This window comes from Hyperoodon ampullatus, assembly GCF_949752795.1.
Source record: "Hyperoodon ampullatus genome assembly, chromosome: 9".
NCBI classification, from domain to species: Eukaryota; Metazoa; Chordata; class Mammalia; order Artiodactyla; family Ziphiidae; genus Hyperoodon; species Hyperoodon ampullatus.
The window spans coordinates 103,569,334-103,590,507 of NC_136922.1; the positions used below are offsets into that span (position 1 = coordinate 103,569,334).

Here is a 21,174-nt window from a genome sequence, read left to right on the forward strand (position 1 = left end):
GTTCCATGAACACTTGAGAAGAAAGTGTATTCTGTTGTTTTTGGATGGAATGTCCTATAACTATCAATTAAGTCCATCTTGTTTAATGTATCATTTAAAGCTTGTGTTTCCTTATTTATTTTCATTTTGGATGATCTGTCCATTGGTGAAAGTGGGGTGTTTAAGTCCCCCACTATGATTGTGTTACTGTTGATTTCTCCTTTTATGGCTGTTAGCATTTGCCTTATGTATTGAGATGCTCCTATGTTGGGTTCATAAATATTTACAATTGTTATGTCTTCTTCTTGGATTTTTTTTGTTCCCTTGATCATTCTGTAGTGTCCTTCTCTGTCTCTTGTAATAGTCTTTATTTTAAAGTCTATTTTATCTGATATGAGAATTGCTACTCCAGCTTTCTTTTGAGTTCTATTTGCATGGAATATCTTTTTCCATCCCCTCACTTTCAGTCTGTTTGTGTCCCTAGGTCTGAAGTGGGTCTCTTGTAGACAGCATATATATGGGTCTTGTTTTTTGTATCCATCCAGCCAGTCTATGTCTTTTGGTTGGGGCATTTAATCCATTTACATTTAAGGTAATTATCGATATATATGTTCCTATTACCATTTTCTTAATTGTTTTTGGTTTGTTATTTTAGGTCTTTTCCTTCTCTTGTGTTTCCTGCCTAGAGAAGTTCCTTCAGCATTTGTTGTAAAGCTGGTTTGGTGGTGCTGAATTCTGTTAGCTTTTGATTGTCTGTAAAGCTTTTAATTTCTCCGTCAAATCTGAATGAGATCCTTGCTGGGTAGAGTAATCTTGGTTGTGTGTTTTTCTCTTTCATCACTTTAAATATGTCCTGCCACTCCTTTCTGGCTTGCAGAGTTTCTGCTGAAAGTTCAGCTGTTAACCTTATGGGGATTCCCTTGTATGTAACTTGTTGTTTTTCCCTTGCTGCTTTTAATATTTTTTCTTTGTATTTAATTTTTGATAGTTTCATTAATTTGTGTCTTGGCGTATTTCTCCTTGGTTTTATCCTCTATGGGAGTCTCTGTGCTTCCTGGACTTGATTAACTATTTCCTTACTCATATTAGGGAAGTTTTCAACTATAATCTCTTCCAAAATTTTCTCAGTCCCTCTCTTTTTCTCCTCTTCCTCTGGGAGCCCTATAATTCAAATGTTGGTGCATTTAATATTGTCCCAGAGGTCTCTGAGACTGTCCTCAATTCTTTTCATTCTTTTTTCTTTATTCTGCTCTGCAATAGTTATTTCCACTCTTTTATCTCCCAGGTCACTTATCCGTTCTTCTGCCTCAGTTATTCTGCTATTGGTCCCTTCTAGAGAATTTTTAATTTCATTTATTGTGTTGTTCATGATTGTTTGTTTGCTCTTTAGTTCTTCTATGTCCTTGTTAAACGTTTCTTTTATTTTCTCCATTCTATTTCCAAGATTTTGGATCATCTTTACTATCATTATTCTGAATTGTTTTTCCGGTAGACGGCCTATTTCCTCTTCATTTGTTAGGTCTGGTGGGTTTTTACCTTGTTGCTTCATCTGCTGTGTGTTTCTTTGTCTTCTCATTTTGCTTAACTTACTGTGTTTGGGGTCTCCTTTTCACAGCCTGCAGGTTCATAGTTCGTGTTGTTTTTGGTGTCTGCCCCCAGTGGCTAAGGTTGGTTCAGTGGGTTGTGTAGGTGGAGGGGACTAGTGCCTGTGTTCTGGTGGATGAGGCTGGATCTTGTCTTTCTGGTGGGCAGGTCCACGTCTGGTGGTGTGTTTTGGGGTGTCTGTGGCCTTATTATGATTTTAGGCAGCCTCTCTGCTAATGGGTGGGGTTGTGTTCCTGTCTTGCTAGTTGTTTGGCATAGGGTGTGCAGCACTGTAGCTTGCTGGTCGTTGAGTGAAGCTGGGTGTTGGTGTTGAGATGGAGATCTCTGGGAGATTTTCACCGTTTGATATTATGTGGAGCTGGGAGGTCTCTTGTGGACCAGTGTCCTGCTGAACTTGGCTCTCCCACGTCAGAGGCACAGCACTGACTCCTGGCTGGAGCACCAAGAGCCTGTCATCCACATGGCTCAGAATAAAAGGGAGAACAAAAGAAAGAAAGAAAAAGATAAAATAAAATAAAAATGTTATTAAAATAAAAAACAAAAAATAGTTATTAAAAAATTTTTTTCAAGTAATTAAAAAAAAAAGAAAGAAAGAAAGGGAGAACAGCCAAACCAAAAAACAAATCCACCAATGATAACAAGCGCTGAAAACTATACTAAAAGAAGAAAATGGACAGACAGAACCCTAGGACAAATGGTAAAAGCAAAGCTATACAGACAAAATCACACACAGAAGCATACACATACACACTCACAAAAAGAGAAAAAGGGAAAAAAAATATATATATATATATATATATTATTGCCCCCAAAGTCCACCTCCTCAATTTGGGATGACTCGTTGTCTATTCATGTATTCCACAGATGCAGGTACATCAAGTTGATGGTGGAGATTTAATCCGCTGCTCCTGAGGCTGCTGGGAGAGATTTCCCTTTCTCTTCTTTGCTCGCACAGCTCCCGGGTCTCAGTTTTGGATGTGGCCCCGCCTCTGCGTGTAGGTCGCCTGAGGGCGTCTGTTCTTCGCTCAGACAGTACGGGGTTAAAGGAGCAGCTGATTCGGGGGCTCTGGCTCACTCAGGCCGGGGGAGAGGGAGGGGTCCGGATGCGGGGCGAACCTGCGGCGGCAGAGGCCGGCATGACGTTGCACCAGCCCGAGGCGCGCCGTGCGTTCTCCCGGGGAAGTTGTCCCTGGATCCCGGGACCCTGGCAGTGGTGGCTGCACAGGCTCCCCGGAAGGGAGGTGTGGATGGTGACCTGTGCTCGCACAGGACCCCGTCTCTGGGGTCCGCGCTGGTAGCCACGGCTCGCGCCCGTCTCTGGCGCTCCTTTAAGCGGCGCTCTTAATCCCCTCTCCTCGCGCACCAGGAAACAGAGGCAAGAAAAAGTTTCTTGCCTCTTCGGCAGGTCCAGACTTTTCCTGGACTCCCTCCCGGCCAGCCGTGGCGCACTAACCCCTTCAGGCTGTGTTCATGCCGCCAACCCCAGTCCTCTCCCTGGGATCCGACGGAAGCCGGCACTTGAGCAGACAAGCCTCTCAGGCTGGTGAGTGCCGGTCGGCACCGATCCTCTGTGCGGGAATCTCTCCTCTTTGCCATCTGCACCCCTGTCGCTGCACTCTCCTCTGTGGCTCCAAAGCTTCCACGGGGGCTACTCATTGTGGTGGCTTCTTTTGTTGCGGAGCACAGGCTCTAGGCACGCGGGCTGCGGGCTCAGTAGTTGTGACACATGGGCTTAGTTGCTCTGCGTCATGTGTGATCTTACTGGACCAGGGCTCAAACCCGTGTCCACTGCATTGGCAGGCGGATTCTTAACCACTGTGCCACCAGAGAAGTCCCTGAAATCTTTTTAATATGTGCCTATGAATGGAATTTCTGTGTCACATGGTAATTCTTCTTAACTTTTTTTTTTTTTTTTTTTTTGATACGAGGGCCTCTCACTGTTGTGGCCTCTCCCGTTGCGGAGCACAGGCTCCGGATGTGCAGGCTCAGCGGCCATGGCTCACGGGCCAACCACTCTGCGGCATGTGGGATCTTCCTGGACCGGGGCACGAACCCCTGTCCCTTGCATCGGCAAGCGGACTCTCAACCACTGCGCCACCAGAGAAGCCCCTCTTCTTAACTTTTTGAGGAGCTGCCAAACTGTTTTCCGCAGCAGCTGGACCATTTACATTCCCACCAGCAACGTATGAGAGTTCCAATTTTTCCACATCCTCACCAACACTTGTTATTTTCTGTCTTTTTTGTCTTGTTTTAATTCTAGCCATCCTGGTAGATATGAAGTGGTACCTCACTGTGTTTTTAATTTGCATTTCCTTAATGACCAATGATGTTGAGCATCTTTTCTTGTGCTTGTTGGCCATTTATATATCTTCTTTGGAGAAACAGATGGTATTTTTCACCTATCAAATTAGCCGACATGATTTTAAAATGTTTGTGTTACGTAATATTATAGAAGCTATTTTAAGTGAAAAATGCAAAGTGTTAATTGAACAGTGTGTGTGCTGCCAACAGTAAAAAAAAAAACTATATATGTTTAAAAATGGGGCTCTTTTTAGCTCAGTTTTGATTGAGGCATGAAGACAACAGATGTTATATTCCAAAGTGATTTGTCGGACACAGTACCATAAAGAAATTTCAAAATAGATATCTGAGAAGCAAACTCAGCTACACTGAATCAGATCGTTAGAATTAGAGATGATTTTTAGATAAAGCTGCTTGCTAAATCCTGGTTAGAGGAACTTGACGTGAATTTCCTGTGTTGGGGGCTCAGCACATCCTCAGACATCAATACAACAAAACCAGAAACCTATTGGGGGTGAAGAGAAATGAACTGATGTTGGCTTCTCACCTGAGAATCAAAAGGGCAGAAGAAGGGCTGTGGCTAGTTACGGAACCAAGGACATTTGCTTCAGTGTTAGTATCTGTTCTGATGGCAGAGTTTGCTCTGGCAATGTATGTTTGGGTAAGAGAGCAGTAAAGATCATCTTAGATCATGTCCAATGGGGCTATCTAGGAGGATGGACAGATCTCAGCAGAGGAGAAGCTTGAGGTAGAACACAGGACCCTACGTTGCTGAGGTGGGAGTCTAGACCACCTGGATAGAATGCATTTGCCCAGTTTATGGGAACTGCAGATAAGAGACTCCCAAGGATGGGAAGGGGGGTGGTCCTCAAAATCACCGTGCAGCCACACCGTGATAGAAGGAGTCGGCTCAGAGCACCCTGCTCTCTCACCAAGGAAGAACTTCCCTGCCCCATTCACTTGTCTCTTACCCTCCTTTGGCTTTAGTGAGGTCTTTACAGAGGGTAAGCTGGGGAAGGAGACCAGTAAGGAAGAGCTAAGAAGATTTAATGCAAAGGCAAGTGACCCTCCCACAGGGCCACCTGGTTGGGGGGTGGGTTCTGCATGCAGGCAGGGAAGCTTCGATTGTAGCAGGGGCCTGAAAATTCTAATTGCTGAATTGAGACTGTTTTTAACTTCAGCTGTCTAATAAGACTTCCAATTAACCTAAGAGAGCCCAGAAGTCTTGGGGCCTGCTCTGTTTTGTAACCAATGGCAGGGAATGGACCAGTCCTCCCTATAGATTTATTTATTTACTTACTTACTTATTTATTTATGGCTGAGTTGGGTCTTTGTTGCTGTGCATGGGCTTTTCTCTAGTTGTGGCGAGTGGGGGCTACTCTTCATTGCAGTGCACAGGCTTCTCATTGCAGTGGCTTCGCTTGTTGCGGAGCGCAGGCTCTAGGCATGCGGGCTTCAGTAGTTGTGGCACACTGGCTTAGGTGCTCCACGGCATGTGGGATCTTCCCAGACCGGGGCACGAACCCATGTCCCCTGCATCGGCAGGCGGACTCTCAACCACTGCGCCACCAGGGAAGCCCTTCATGGTATCTACTTAACCACAAAAGTTTTTAGTTTTGATGAAGTCCAATTTACCTGTTTTTTTTTTTTTCTTCTGTTGCTTGTATTTTTGGTGTCATACCTAAGAAACCATTACCTAACTCAAGGGTCGTAAAATGTATGCCTGTTTTCTTCTAAGAGTTTTATAGTTTTAGCTCTTACCTTTTTAGGTCTGTTATCCATTTGACTTAATATTTGTGTTTGGTATGAGTCAGGGGGTCCAACTTCATTCTTTTCATGCAGATATCCAGTTGTCTCAGGGTATTTATTGAAAAAAATGATTCTTTCCCAATTGAGTTGTCTTGGTACCCTTTTCAGAAATCAATTGACAATAGATGCTTCGTTTATTTCTGCACCATTAATTCTATACCTTTGGTCTATAAGTATCTTATACCAATATTATATTGTTTTGATTATTGTAGCCTTTTAGTAAGTTTGACGGCACGAAATCCTTCAACTTTGTTCTTCTTTATGAAGATTGTTTTAGCTAATTTGGTTTTTTTTTGTTGTTTCTTTTTTTTTTTTTTTTTTTTTTATTGCTGTACGCGGGCCTCTCACTGTTGTGGCCTCTCCCGTTGCGGAGCACAGCTCCGGACGCGCAGGCTCAGCGGCCATGGCTCACAGGCCCAGCCGCTCCATGGCATGTGGGATCTTCCCGGACTGGGGCACGAACCCGTGTCCCCTGCATCGGCAGGCGGACTCTCAACCACTGCACCACCAGGGAAGCCCTGTTTTAGCTAATTTGGATGCCTTGGCTTTCCATATGAATTTTAGGATCAATTTCTGTAAAAAGAGCCAGTGGGATTTTGATAAGGATTGAATTGCACCTGTAGATTGATTTGGGAGATTATAAACATTTTAATACTAAGTCTTCTGATCGAAACATAGGATGTTTTCATACCTTCCTATGATTTTATGTTGGCTATAAGAAAAAGTCTAACCTCTGCACCTGAGTTTTGAGGTCCCTTCCAATTTGAGACCACCTAATGTATTTTAATACACATATTCTTTATTTTGGCCATGCCAGGTTTTCCCATGTTCTCAAAGCAGAATAGACCCTCAGTAAGGCTTGAATTCAAGAGGAAAAATAATTATGCATCTTTGCATCCCAAGCACCAAACTAAATACCAAAGAAGGTTTCCTTGCAGTAAACATTTGCTACATTGAGTTGATCAATCAAGGGTGAGATAAAATGACATTTTAAAATTGAAGGTCAGCTCAGTTCCATCTGCTTCTTTAGAATCTTCCCCAGACAACTCTCTAACCCACAGTTCACCAGCTTCTTTTGAATATCTGTGGCACATGATGTCCTGCATTTTTGATACAATATAAAATATGTGTTTCTTGTCTCCTGCCAGTGAAGCTGAAAGTACCTTAATAGCCAAACACATAGTAAATGCTGGACAAATGCTTGTTGCCTTGATTTGGGTTGTCAGGTGTTTCCTACACATGCACTAACACTCACCTGTTCTTGCCTCCCCAGGGGATGTTCTGGTGTTCCTGGATAGCCACTGCGAAGTGAATAAAGTATGGCTGGAGCCCTTGCTGAATGCCATTGCCAAGGACCCCCGAATGGTGGTGTGTCCACTGATAGATGTCATTGATTATGTGACCCTGGAATACCAGCCCTCTCCTGTTGTCAGGGGAGCTTTCAACTGGTATCTGCAGTTTAAATGGGATCATGTTTTCTCGTATGAGATGGATGGACCAGAAGGACCCACTACACCTATCCGGTGAGATTTCTTCTGGTAATGGAAAAATAGCATATAGGTATTGGGAGTAGGGGGAATCTTTCAGAGATTACGACTTTGATTTCATGAGCTTAATGAAGAGAAATATTTTATTATTTATCTTGTTTCTAAAAGTCTGTAATAATAGAATGTGGTAGGTTTTGTTTCTTTAAGTTTCGCTCACTGGAATTGAGCATCTCACCCCAGTTCAGAATACCACCATGGTTAGTATCCCTCTGATTTCAGAGGTCCAGCTTTAAAATGTGGACTTGGTTCTCAGGAACAAGTTGCATGTTTGTCAATGATCAAAATACTAGCACTGGGCTTCCCTGGTGGCGCAGTGGTTGGGAGTCCACCTGCCGATGCAGGGGACGCGGGTTCGTGCCCCGGTCCGGGAAGATCCCACATGCCACGGAGCGGCTGGGCCCGTGAGCCATGGCCGCTGAGCCTGTGCGTCCGGAGCCTGTGCTCCGCAGCGGGAGAGGCCGCAACAGTGAGAGGCCCGCATACCGCAAAAAAAAAAAAAAAAAAAAAAAATACTAGCACTGTGGATAGCCCAGGAAAAGTCGATGTCTTTGCCAAATTCATGTATAAAATATTTATCCACGTGCTTCCATCTGTAATTTTATAGGTTGAGATGAATGTGATTTTCCTGGAATATCAGTCTTGGAAAATATATTTCTAAATGTGAGAATAATTTGAATGTTATGACTTCTAACTGCACTTATGAGGTTATTTCTCAAGAGACGTCCTCCAGGTCACTCCTCACATTTACTGATAACTTTGACACCAGGCTCACTTCTCTTTTAATGTTAACCTCTTTTTTTACAAACCACATGAGTGAATTTTCTAACACCATCGCCTAGCAAGTCCTTGACCTTTGCCTCTATTTTAATTTAGCTAGAGCTGTGTGATCTTGAACGAGTTACTTAACCTCTCTGCACCTTATTTCTTTATCTGTCAGTCTGGAGAATAACAGTACTTCACAGGGCTGTTATGAGAATTAAATGACGTATATCAAAGCTTAGAACAGTATCTGTCCATAATAAGTGCTGGATAAATGTTAGATATTTAATATTATTCCTACAGCCATACCCTGGATCTTCACCTTCTAAATTACCAGGTATCCCTCTCCTTGGCCACAACCCAGGACCCTCCTGGCTTTTTCCTGGTCTGCTCCCCCCACGCCCACCGTTGGACATCATCAGGATGTCCAGTTCTTTGATTTCTCTTTTGACCCCTCACAGTTTTCTTTCTGCTTCTGTGGTCTAGACTTTCTGATCTATAAATTCTCTTCTCTTCTGCCACATCCCACCGCACTTCTGCCACGAGAGCCCTGCAAAGCTCCAACTCTGGTTCAATTCCACCACCTATTTCCTTTGTTCCTTTAAGAGATGTGAATTGATGCTTCTGCACATTGATGGTCTCCAGCCTCATGCTGCCTTGCAATCCCTTTATCCACTCATTCCCAGAAGTGGGTATTCCCATTCCACTTATTACTTCCCTTAATCCCATTAGCCGCCCCTGCCTTGAACCCCTACTCTTAGTAAGCAAACCGACCTCTTAAATCAAGGATGAAATAAAGACTATCTAAGAATTGGGAGGAATGATTGGGAAATTATATAGTATCAATACTTTATGCCAGAACTGTAATGGACTATTATGCAGCCATTAAGCATGACCACATATGAATACTGTATAGCCATCTTCCAGATCTCCCATCGCCTTCTCTAATCCAGTGATTAACCAGCTCCAGGAGACCCATCGTTTGTGATGATTCTCATATCACATCTGTCCATCTCTCTGACAGTCCTCATGGCCCAAGCCATCACTGCTCCAGGCTTAGACTCTACACCCTAAGGGACAGTCGGGCCTACAGCTTCTCCTCTTCATTCCAATCTCTCTGTTGCTACGTTAATTTTCTTAAAACCCCACTTTGCACATGTCACCCATCTTGCTTATTGTCTTTCCACTGCCTTTAGGATAACATGCAGATTCCTTCGTATAACTTCCACTTTGTATGACTCTGATATTTCCTCTGCCCCAGCCATCACTTGTTAGCTGTTTAGGGCTGCCATGTACAGCTGCACAGGCTGTGCACTGCACATTTCCAGAAGGCAGTGTTCACAAAGACTATAGGTAATTAGCATCCCTGGAGTTGTGCATTAAGGCAGCCGTTAGGGGACTTCCCTGGTGGTCCAGTGGTTAAGATGCCGCGCTTCCACTGCAGGGGGCACAGGTTTGATTCCTGGTCGGGGAACTAAGATCCCAGATGCCACATGGTGTGGCCAAAAAAAAAAAAAAGGCAGCCCTTAGCTGGGCCAGTTACCTCTCTCAGCTTCAGTATCTTCATCTGTAAAATGATGATGATAATAATAATACCTACCTCTCTGGATTACTGAGGGCCTTACATGAGCCAATACTTGTAAAGCACATAACTTAAAGGCCTGACACAGAGGAAGTGATCAGTATAAATGGTAGCTATTGTTAATGTTACAGACTTCAGGATGAAAAAGAACAAAGTTATACTTCATTCAAATAAAACTTAATATATAAAAATCATGATTTACTAAAAAATTAACAAATAAAGCATCAATCTTTTGAGTTCATCTCAAAGTAATCTAAAATGAAGTTACTTTTAGTAAGAAGTAGCTGAAATATTCCATTTACCAAAAAATTGACTTATAATTTTTGTAATATTTCTGTATCTCACATTTTAAGTATTTTTTAGGCTGTAAAAATTCAATATGGAAATTGGATTTCTAATAGTCAAATGCTGAAAAGTAACATTTTGGAACTCTAATACACTGTTAGTATATATACATTTGTAAATGCTTTTTGAAAATTTGGCAATATAAATTAAAAATTTTATAAATATTCTTTAATGCAATAATTCTACTTCTTACAATTTATCTTTAAGGAGTTGAGAGATAGGTCCAGAAATATATATTGTATCAATATTTATTTTAGTAAGAAAATCAAAACAACATAACTGTTCAATATTGAAATGGTTAAAAAAGTATATTCATATTCTGTAGAATATTATAGAGTTAAATTTTTTTTTTTTTTTTGCGGTATGCAGGCCTCTCACTGCTCTGGCCTCTCCCATTGCGGAGCACAGGCTCTGGATGCGCAGGCTCAAAGGCCATGGCTCACGGGCCCAGCCGCTCCGTGGCATGTGGGATCCTCCCGGACTGGGGCACGAACCCGCGTCCCCTGCATCGGCAGGCGGACTCTCAAACACTGCGCCACTAGGGAAGCCCGAGTTAAAAATTTTGAAGGCTAGTTAACTAAAAAGGAAAATTCTCACAATATGTTAAATTTTTAAAAATCAGGCCATAAAAAACTTACGTCAGTATAATGTGGAATCTAAAATATGATACAAATGAACTTATTTACAAAACAGAAACAGACTCACAGACTCACAAACATAGAAAACAAACTTATGGTTACCAAAGGGGGAAGGTGGGAGAGGAATAAATTAGGAGTTTGGGATTAACATATATACACTACCTTATATAAAATAGATAATCAACAAGGACCTACTGTATAGCACAGGGAACTATATTCAGTATCTTGTAATAACCTATAATGGAAAAGAATTTGAAAAATAATATATATATGTCTATTTGAATCACTTTGCTGTACACCAGAAACTAACACAACATTGTAAATCAACTATACTTCAATTTAAAAAAAATCAGTATAATACCAATTGTGTGATTATATATGTATATATTACATATGGAATATATATTATACATATGATATGTTATAATACAATTATAATGTATAATAATATATGTAAGAAAAAATAGGTTGTTTTAAAGAGTTAAAGGAAAAAATTAATTTTAGATATTAGCCATGAATTAGCATTCATATCTGAAGATATATTTTTTCCCCTACTTACAATAATTCTAATGACAAAAATAAAAGGTAGGTGAAACTTAGAACAAGCAAGGAAAATCGTGACCTTAAGCTTCCACCAACGGCACTCATGGCCCCCAGGGAGGGGGACATGCAGGGACCAGCTTCGTGCAGTTACCAGATAGGATGACTCCTAGCAGACTACAGGCATGCTGTTCTCTCTCACAATTAAAAAAATAAAATGATTTTATTTTATCAGCCATTTCCCCTTTCCTTTTCTCTCCTTTGTATTAAACCACCTAGAAAGAGTCATCAGTATCACTCTCTCCAGTTCTGTTCAGCTGTTAGTCAACTTTAAGCTCACTGCAGTCAGGCTTTGCCCTCCCCACTAGCTTCACACTGTCATGTCCAGTCCTCAGTCCTAGTCTCACGTGGCCTGTCAGCCGTGTCCAGGCTGCTGGCCTCTCCCTCCTCTTTGACGGGCAGTCTTCCCATGGCCTCCAGACCACCAGAGCCCCCAGCTCTCGCTCCTACTTCACCGCTGGTTTATTCCGTGCCCTTTGCTGATTCCTCCTCTTCTCCCCGACCTCTCACTGCTGAAGTGCCCAGGGCGCTGTCCTCTCCACCTCCCCTCGCTCACGGGGTGCTTCTCATCCACCTTGTACCGGTGACTCTCAGGCTCTGACCTCTCTCAGAACACCAGACTCACCTATCCAGCTGCCTCCTGGCATCTCCACTTGCATGCTGAACAGACACCTCAGATATGTCCAAAACTGAATCTTCCCACCAAAAACTTCGTTCCACCACAGCATTCCCCGTCTCAGTGCATGGTAACTCTAGGGACTTCCCTGGCGGTCCAGCGGTTAGGACTCCATGCTTCCACTGTAGGGGGCACGGGTTCCATCCCTGGTCGGGGAACTAAGATCCCACATGCTGCAACGCGGTCAAAACAAACAAACAAATCAGTGCATGGTAACGCCATCTTCCAGGTTATCCAGGCCAAACTTCCTCCAACCCCACACATCCCACCCATAGCAAGTCTGCTGGCTCCATCTTCAAAACCTATATAGAATTCAGCCACATCTCATCTCCTTCATTGCTGTACCCTTATCCAAGATTCCATCATCTTCCTCTGGGACCATCACAACAACCTCTAGTCTCCCTACTTCCACCTTTGCTTGTTGATTAACTAATTTATCCCTAACACATCATAGTGGCTTTACATAGACTTTTTGGAACAATGGATGAATGGATCTGTAATTATTTTCAAACTACATAGTTTGGTATTATTGGGCTCTGCTGTTGGCCCACCAAAAAAGATGCTATGTAATATGGTTTTCCCAGAAGTAAATATGATAATTCACTTAATGCCTTTAGAAAGGGAGATTTCTAAATTCCCACTACCCAATTCAATCATCATCCCTGTGGGAAGCTCACATACTAAAGAAAATTTTCCCTGTCACCAAGACAACGTTTTAGAATAGATTGCTTACAAAATTTGACGAGAGCTAAGTTAAAGCTATTGTTGCCTATTTTGTGGTAGTTGTGGTTTTACCTTAGTAATTTTACATACTTCAATGTATATTAAGATAATTTTGGTGTTAGTTAGTATGGTGTTTTCTAGTTTTTAACTGTTATCACTAATATTTAATATAGTTTTGGCCAAAATCCATAATGACTGAATTTATGGAATAAATTTAATATTTGTGTGTCCTTTTTAGGTCACCTGCAATGGCTGGAGGAATTTTTGCTATAAATAGGCATTATTTTAATGAAATCGGACAGTATGACAAGGGCATGAATCTCTGGGGAGGAGAAAATTTGGAACTTTCACTAAGGGTAATTAAGACTTTTTGTTTTAAATAGTTACCTTTGTACATAGAAAGTAAAATCTAACTTCAAGTCATGTAATATGCTGTGGCAGCTACGCCCTGTTCCCCTACACAAGCATCTGGTGCCATTCAGGTGTCACGTGAAGTAAGTGATTTATGGGATTCCTTACAGAAATGGAAAACCTTTAACAAAATATCAGATTTTCTTACCTATGCTTTTTCTAATATATGGTATGTCAGATTAATGTGATATTTTTATCTGTTTGTGGAATCTCTTTTTTATTATTCTGATTGTCTTGGTATTAGTAGTGTGTTGAAAAAACACAGGATTAGGAGGTAGGGGACTTGGGTGTCACTGAATATATGGGGTATGTTAAATCTCAGTTTCTCCATCTGTAAAGTGAGAGGATTTGGTAGAAGATGTCTAATAAGTTTTCTCCTAACTCTTAAATCCTGAGATACCTGCTACAACAGGGATGAAACTTGAAAACATTATGGTAAGTAAAAGAAGCCAGACATAAAAGGCCATATATTTATGAGTCCATTTGTATGAAATGTCCAGGCTAAGCAAATCCATAGAAACAGAAAATAAATTAGTGGTTGCCAGGGGCTGGGGGAGGAGAGTGACTGCTAACAGGTACCAGTTTTCTTTTTGGGGTGGTAAAATATTCCAGAACTAGATGGTGGTGATGATTGTACAACCTTGTGAAAATACTGAAAATCACCGAGTTTTAGCCTTTGAAACGTGGATTTCTGGTGGTGTATAAATTATGTCTCAATAAAAATAATAGATTTAATTTTTTTAAAAAATCCTATGATATTAAAACACTAGACATTAGGGTGAGTCTCAGCCCTACCACTCACTTGCTATATGATCCTTGGCAGGTCATTCATTTTTCTAGTTCTCGGTTTCCTCATCTGTTAAACAGGAATAAGTAAAAATGCCATTCTCAGAATTTTATAAAGATTTAATGTGGGAATTCCCTGGTGATCCAGTGGTTAGGACTCCCTGCTTCCACGGCTGAGGGCCCGGGTTCAGTCCCTGGTAGGGGAACTAAGATCCCGCAAGCCACATGGTGTGGCCAAAAAAAAAAAAAAAAAATTTAATGAAGTAATAGGGGTGGAGAATAAGGTACAAAGTAGATATTCCTGGAGAGTCTGAAGAAAATACTAAGCTATTCAAACGTTTATCATATGTTAACCATAGGTAGTTTTTTGTATTTGACTGAATTCGAATAGATTTTTATAATGATCATTTTGAACTGTGCATAAAAATCTGGGCTGTGAGCTTGCCATCATTGCCCTTCACATTTTTTTCTCCTTTTTCTCTGCTTTGTCTCTTTTCCCAACAGAGACAACTGGGTGTAGAGAAAACAGCTTCATTTATGACTAAATTCCTATTCTCTCTGAGCTTTAGTTTCCTTACAAGTAAAATGAAGAAAAAAATTCTCTCTATTACAGGGTTGTTGTAAAGATAAGAGATTATTTATTGGAGCTGATAAATAAGTGGCAGCCATTATTGTTCCGCTTTAATTTTGCCAACTGCTCTTTATACTCTCTGAAATCATCTGCAGCGATTATACTTCAAATTGCGTTTCTCTTAGCATGTTTAAGATGTTCACCAGATTTTCTTTTTGTGTTTTTCCAATTTTTTTCTGCTTTGGATTTTATCTCCCTCTTCCTTCTTTTGGCTGGCTACTTTCTACATTTTTTTTAAAGTTAGTTTAAGCACAGTTTTCTCTCATAATGCTTCAGATACCTTATTTTGAATATAGGAATATCTAGAGCAATATATTTTTCCTTCAAGTCCCTATTTGACAGTATCCTGTAAGTTTGTTATTTTCATTGCTTTTTTTTGTCCTACTCATTTGTTCCCTTCTGATCCAGGCATTATTTTTATTTATTTATTTATTTTAAAACATTTTTATTATAAATGTAATACAAATAGAGAAAAACTAAAATATTGAAGAAAGACAAAGTCATCCATTTCCTGCCCTGCCATCCTATTATAACCAGTTAGTAATTTATTTTGTCATCTTTTTAGTATATACTTGGTGTGTTATTTATAGCCATAATCATATGCATTCATACACTTTTGTATCTTGCTTTTTGTTACTAAATATTTTCTCATGTTTTTCAGTATATTCATTACTAATTTTTAATGGGTACATAACATACCATTCATTAGCTATATATGTTTATTGACTATTTCCCCAGACCAGGGTTTGGCAAACTATGGCCCTGCATTTGCAAATAAGTTTTATTGGAATACAGCCATATCCACTCATTTAGATACTGTCTACGAACAGCAGAGCTGAGAAGTTGTGAGAAAGCCTGTATGACCTGAAAAGCCTAAAATATTTCCTTTCTGGCCCTTTCCAGAAAAATTTTGCTCACCCTTGCCTTAAACTTTTAAGTCATTTATAATTTGGACTATTATATGCCCCAAAATGTCACTTGAAGCATCTTTTCTGTATAATTGTTTATACTTTAGGCAACTTAATTGGGAGGTATTAACAAAAGTGGAAAAACTGGGTCTACTTAAGAAAGATGGTTTTAAGGTTAACACTGTCCCCTACTATCTCCCTTGTAATATTCTAGCTATGATACAGTACAGGTGGTGGTAATAAGAATGGAAAAAAAAGACCCAGTACTCTTGTAGGTAGCAATTCTCCCGTCCCTATTAATCTAGACATGTAATTTTACACTCTGGATGAGGATATTTTTAGTTTTGATTTAAAGTCAACCAAAGAGGGAAGTAACAGTAATTGCAACATGAAAAATAGCAGTTGAAAGAATACTTTCTATTGGGGATGAAAAAGCAGACTAAAGTAAACTCTCCAGGTGTCAAAGTGTGCATGAAATGCCATTCCAGGCTAGCTGTAGTGACCAAAAGGCACTGAGAGGGTTGAGTAAGGGAAAGAGGTGGCAGCCTCAGCAATGTTCTACCCTTCTGAACACACCCTAGGCATAAACTTGTATACAACTATAATTAAACTGTCTCCAGATGAGAAAGTTATAGAGCAACTAGCCGATATTTTTCAATAAAATTAATTCCTGTATCTGGGAAAGTTTTATTCTTGAAAAGAAAACTTATGGAATGGGCCCAGCTAAGTCAACCCTGACTAGCTCTGAGATAAAAGATGAATCAGGCTGAGGGGTCTCAATCCAATCTTGTGTGAATAAAGCAAGCATCGGGAAGTATAGGTGTCATCTTCTAAGGGAAATATTCTGAGGATCTGGCAGCATAAATCCATCAGTAGGTTTGTAATAGACTACTGTGGAGTCAGACTCCACTATGGCGGAAGTAAAAGACATCGGCAAATCTGGATCACCTTGCAACTTTCGAGATGCCTTCAAGATCTCCCTTATCCTGTTATGGCTGAGGGAAGCACTGACAGGTGTAGGCACCACCGTCTGTAACCCTTCTCCTTCTCAGTACCAAGAAGGCAGATGAGCTGGAGATCTGGTAATCGCACACAGTTTACTTCATGTGCCAACTTTTACTCTCCATGAGGTCCAGGTAAACCAAGAATGCTATATAAACTTGAGTGGCATCTCCTATATCTAATTCCATCATTTCTAAATACTTAGGGTGAGTGCTCATCCAGGCGTCCTTGGGGGCCCATGAGGGGGCGCCGCAGCTGTGATCGCCGCCCAGGTGCACATCGCTGCAGCCCGCGGTCGGCTGGGACTCACCACAGTCCTCCATGCCCTGCCGTCCCAGGCATTATTTTTGTAACATCCATGCCTCTGGTGCTTTTTATTGATTGGTTGATTATTTCTCATTTTATTGCATTGCTCTCTGAGAATGAAGCATATGAAATAGTCCCCCTTTCAGGACCTCATAACTTAATAAGCACATTCTTGTGTCTGAGAATAGAATTGATTTTGTGAATGATACGTATTTAAAAAGTGAGTGCAGAAACTTACACCAGCCTCTTAGATAGCCTCATCCACCAGAGGGCAGACAGCAGAAGCAAGAAGAACTGCAATCCTGCAGCCTGTGGAACAAAAACCACATTCACAGAAAGACAGACAAGATGAAAAGGCAGAGGGCTATGTACCAGATGAAGGAACAAGATAAAACCTCAGAAAAACAACTAGATGAAGTGGACATAGGCAACCTTCCAGAAAAAGAATTCAGAATAATGACAGTGAAGATGATCCAGGACTTTGGAAAAACAATGGAGGCAAAGATTGAGAAGATGCAAGAAATGTTTAACAAAGACCTAGAAGAATTAAAGAATAAACACCTACAAGAATTAAAGAACAAACAAACAGAGATGAACAATACAATAACTGAAATGAAAACTACACTAGAAGGAATCAATAGCAGAATAACTGAGGCAGAAGAATGGATAAGTGACCTGGAAGACAGAATAGTGGAATTCACTGCTGTGGAACAGAATAAAGAAAAAAGAATGAAAAGAAATGAAGACAGCCTAAGAGACCTCTAGGACAACATTAAACGCAACAACATTCACATTATAGGGGTCCCAGAATGAGAAGAGAGAGAGAAAGGACCAGAGAAAATATTTGAAGAGATTATAGTCGAAAACTTCCCTAACATGGGAAAGGAAATAGCCACCCAAGTCCAGGAGGCGCAGCGAGTCCCATACAGGATAAACCCAAGGAGAAACACTCCGAGACACACAGTAATCAAATTGGTAAAAATTAAAGACAGAGAAAAATTATTGAAAGCAGCAAGGGAAAAACAACAAATAACATACAAGGGAACTCCCATAAGGTTAACAGCTGATTTCTCAGCAGAACCTCTACAAGCCAGAAGGGAGGGGCGTGATATACTTAAAGTGATGAAAGGGAAGAACCTACAACCAGGATTACTCTACCTGGCAAGTATCTCATTCAGATTTGATGGAGAAATCAAAAGCTTTACAGAGAAGCAAAAGCTAAGAGAATTCAACACCACCAAACTAGCTCTAAACAAATGCTAAAGGAACATCTCTAAGTGGGAAACACAAGAGAAGGAAAGGACCTACAAAAACAAACCCCAAACAATTAAGAAAATGGTCAAAGGAACATACATATCAATAATTACCTTAAACGTGAGTGGATTAAATGCTCCAACCAAAAGACACAGGCTTGCTGAATGGAAACAAAAACAAGACCCATACATATGCTGTCTACAAGAGACGCACTTCACACCTAAGGACACATACAGACTGAAAGTGAGGGGATGGAAAAAGGTATTCCATGCAAATGGGAATCAAAAGAAAGCTGGAGTAGCAATACTCATATCAGATAAAATAGACTTTAAAATAAAGAATGTTACAAGAGACAAGGAAGGACACTACATAATGATCAAGGGATCAATCCAAGAAGAAGATATAACAAGTATAAATATATATGCACCCAACATAGGAGCACCTCAATACATAAGGCAACTGCTAACAGCTATAAAAGAGGAGATCGACAGTAACACAATAATAGTGGGGGACTTTAACACCTCACTTACACCAATGGACAGATCATCCAAAATGAAAATAAATAAGGAAACACAAGCTTTAAATGACACAATAGAAAAGATAGATTTAATTGATATTTATAGGACATTCCATCCAAAAACAGCAGATTACACTCTCTTTTCAAGTGCGCATGGAACATTCTCCAGGATAGATCACATCTTGGGTCACAAATCAAGCCTCAGTAAATTTAAGAAAATTGAAATCATATCAAGCATCTTTTCTGACCACAGCGCTATGAGAGTAGAAATGAATTACAAGGAAAAAAACGTAAAAAACACAAACACATGGAGGCTAAACAATACGTTACTAAATAACCAAGAGATCACTGAAGAAATCAAAGAGGAAATCAAAAAATACCTAGAGACAAATGACAAAGAAAACACGACGATCCAAAACCTATGGGATGCGGCAAAAGCTGTTCTAAGAGGGAAGTTTATAGCTATACAAGCCTACCTCAAGAAACGAGAAAAATCTCAAAAAATCTAACCTTACACCTAAAGGAACTAGAGAAAGAAGAACAAACAAAACTCAAAGTTAGCAGAAGGAAAGAAATCGTAAAGATCAGAGCAGAAATAAATGAAATAGAAACAAAGAAAACAAGAGCAAAGATCAATAAAACTAAAAGCTGGTTCTTTGAGTAGATAAACAAAATTGATAAACCATTAGCCAGACACATCAAGAAAAAGAGGGAGAGGATTCAAGTCAATAAAATAAGAAATGAAAAAGGAGAAGTTACAACAGACACCGCAGAAATACAAAGCATCCTAAGAGGCTACTATAAGCAACTCTATGCCAATAAAATGGACAACCTGGAAGAAATGGACAAATTCTTAGAAAGGTATAACCTTCCAAGACTGAACCAGGAAGAAACAGAAAATATGAACAGACCAATCACAAGTAATGAAATTGAAACTGTGATTAAAAATCTTCCAACAAACAAAAGTCCAGGACTGGATGGCTTCACAGGTGAATTCCATCAAACATTTACAGAAGAGCTAACACCTATCCTTCTCAAACTCTTCCAAAAAATTGCAGAAGAAGGAACACTCCCAAACTCATTCTATGGAGACCACCATCACCCTGATACCAAAACCAGACAAAGATACTACAAAAAAAGAAAATTACAGACCAGTATCACTGATGAATATAAATTCAAAAATCCTCAACAAGGGCTTCCCTGGTGGCGCAGTGGTTGAGAGTCTGCCTGCCGATGCAGGGGACACGGGTTTGTGCCCCAGTCCGGGAAGATCCCACATGCCGTGGAGCAGCTAGGCCCGTGAGCCATGGCCACTGAGCCTGCACGTCCGGAGCCTGTGCTCCGCAATGGGATAGGCCACAACAGTGAGAGGCCCGCCTACCACACACACACAAAAAAATCCTCAACAAAATACTAGCAAACAGAATCCAACAACACATTAAAAGGATCATACACCATGATCAAGTGGGATTTATCCCAGGGATGCAAGGATTCTTCAATATATGCAAATGAATCAATGTGATACACCATATTAACAGATTGAAGAATAAAAACCATATGATCATCTCAATAGGTTCAGATAAAGCTTTTGACAAAATTCAACAGCGACTTATGATAAAAACTTTCCAGAAAGTGGGCATAGAGGGAATCTACCTCAACATAATAAAGCCCATATATGACAAACCCACAGCAAACATCATTCTCAATGGTGAAAAACTGAAACCATTTCCTCTAAGATCAGCAACAGGACAAGGATGTCCACTCTCACCACTGTTATTCAGCATAGCTTTGGAAGTCCTAGTCACGGCAATCAGAGAAGAAAAAGAAATAAAAGGAATACAAATTGGAAAAGAAGAAGTAAAACTGTCACTCTTTGCAGATGACATGATACTATACATAGAGAATCATAAAAATACCACCAGAAAACTACTAGAGCTAACCAATGAATTTGGTAAAGTTGCAGGATACAAAATTAATGCACAGAAATCTCTTGCATTCCTATACACTAATTATGAAAAATCTGAAAGAGAAATTAAGGAAACACTCCCATTTACCATTGCAACAAAAATAAAATCCCTAGGAATAAACCTACCTAGGGAGACAAAAGACCTGTATGCAGAAAACTATAAGACACTGATGAAAGAAATTAAAGATGATACCAACAGATGGAGAGATACACTATGTTCTTGGATTGGAAGAATCAATATGGTGAAAATGACTATACTACCCAAAGCAATCTACAGATTCAATGCAATCCCTATCAAATTACCAATGGCATTTTTTACGGAACTAGAACAAAAACTCTTAAAATTTGTATGGAGACACAAAAGACCCCAAATAGCCAAAGCAGTCTTGAGGGAAAAAAATGGAGCTGGAGGAATCAGACTCCCTAACTTCAGACTATACTACAAAGCTACAGTAATCAAGACAATATGGTACTGGCACAAAAACAGAAACATAGATCAGTGGAACAAGATAGAAAGCCCAGAGATAAACCCACACACCTATGGTCAACTAATCTATGACAAAGGAGGCAAGGATATACAATGGAGAAAAGACAGCCTCTTCAATAAGTGGTGCTGGGGAAACTGGACAGCTACATGTAAAAGAATGAAATTAGAACACTCCCTAACACCATACACAAAAGTAAACTGAAAATGGATTCGAGACCTAAATGTAAGACTGGACACTATAAAACTCTTAGAGGAAAACATAGGAAGAACACTCTTTTTTTTTTTTTTTTGGCGGTACACGGGCCTCTCACTGTTGTGGCCTCTCCCATTGCGGAGCACAGG

The 21,174-nt window shown here is 40.4% G+C and overlaps 1 protein-coding gene and 1 pseudogene across 2 annotated transcripts in view; one reads left to right on the top strand and one right to left on the bottom strand.

Moving 5' to 3' along the window:
• GALNTL5 (polypeptide N-acetylgalactosaminyltransferase like 5) overlaps positions 1-21,174 on the top strand; it is a gene marked incomplete at both ends in the record, with an annotated part of 71,288 nt that overhangs the window by 35,935 nt on the left and 14,179 nt on the right. The window contains 2 exons of the mRNA XM_079711887.1: positions 6,968-7,217; positions 12,803-12,920. Of these exons, the coding sequence (XP_079568013.1) occupies positions 6,968-7,217; positions 12,803-12,920 (368 nt within the window). The remainder of the gene's footprint in view (positions 1-6,967; positions 7,218-12,802; positions 12,921-21,174) is intronic.
• Positions 16,124-16,625, bottom strand: LOC307058174 (tRNA-splicing endonuclease subunit Sen15-like; annotated as a pseudogene). Its single transcript has one exon. The product of its transcript is annotated as a tRNA-splicing endonuclease subunit Sen15-like (transcript).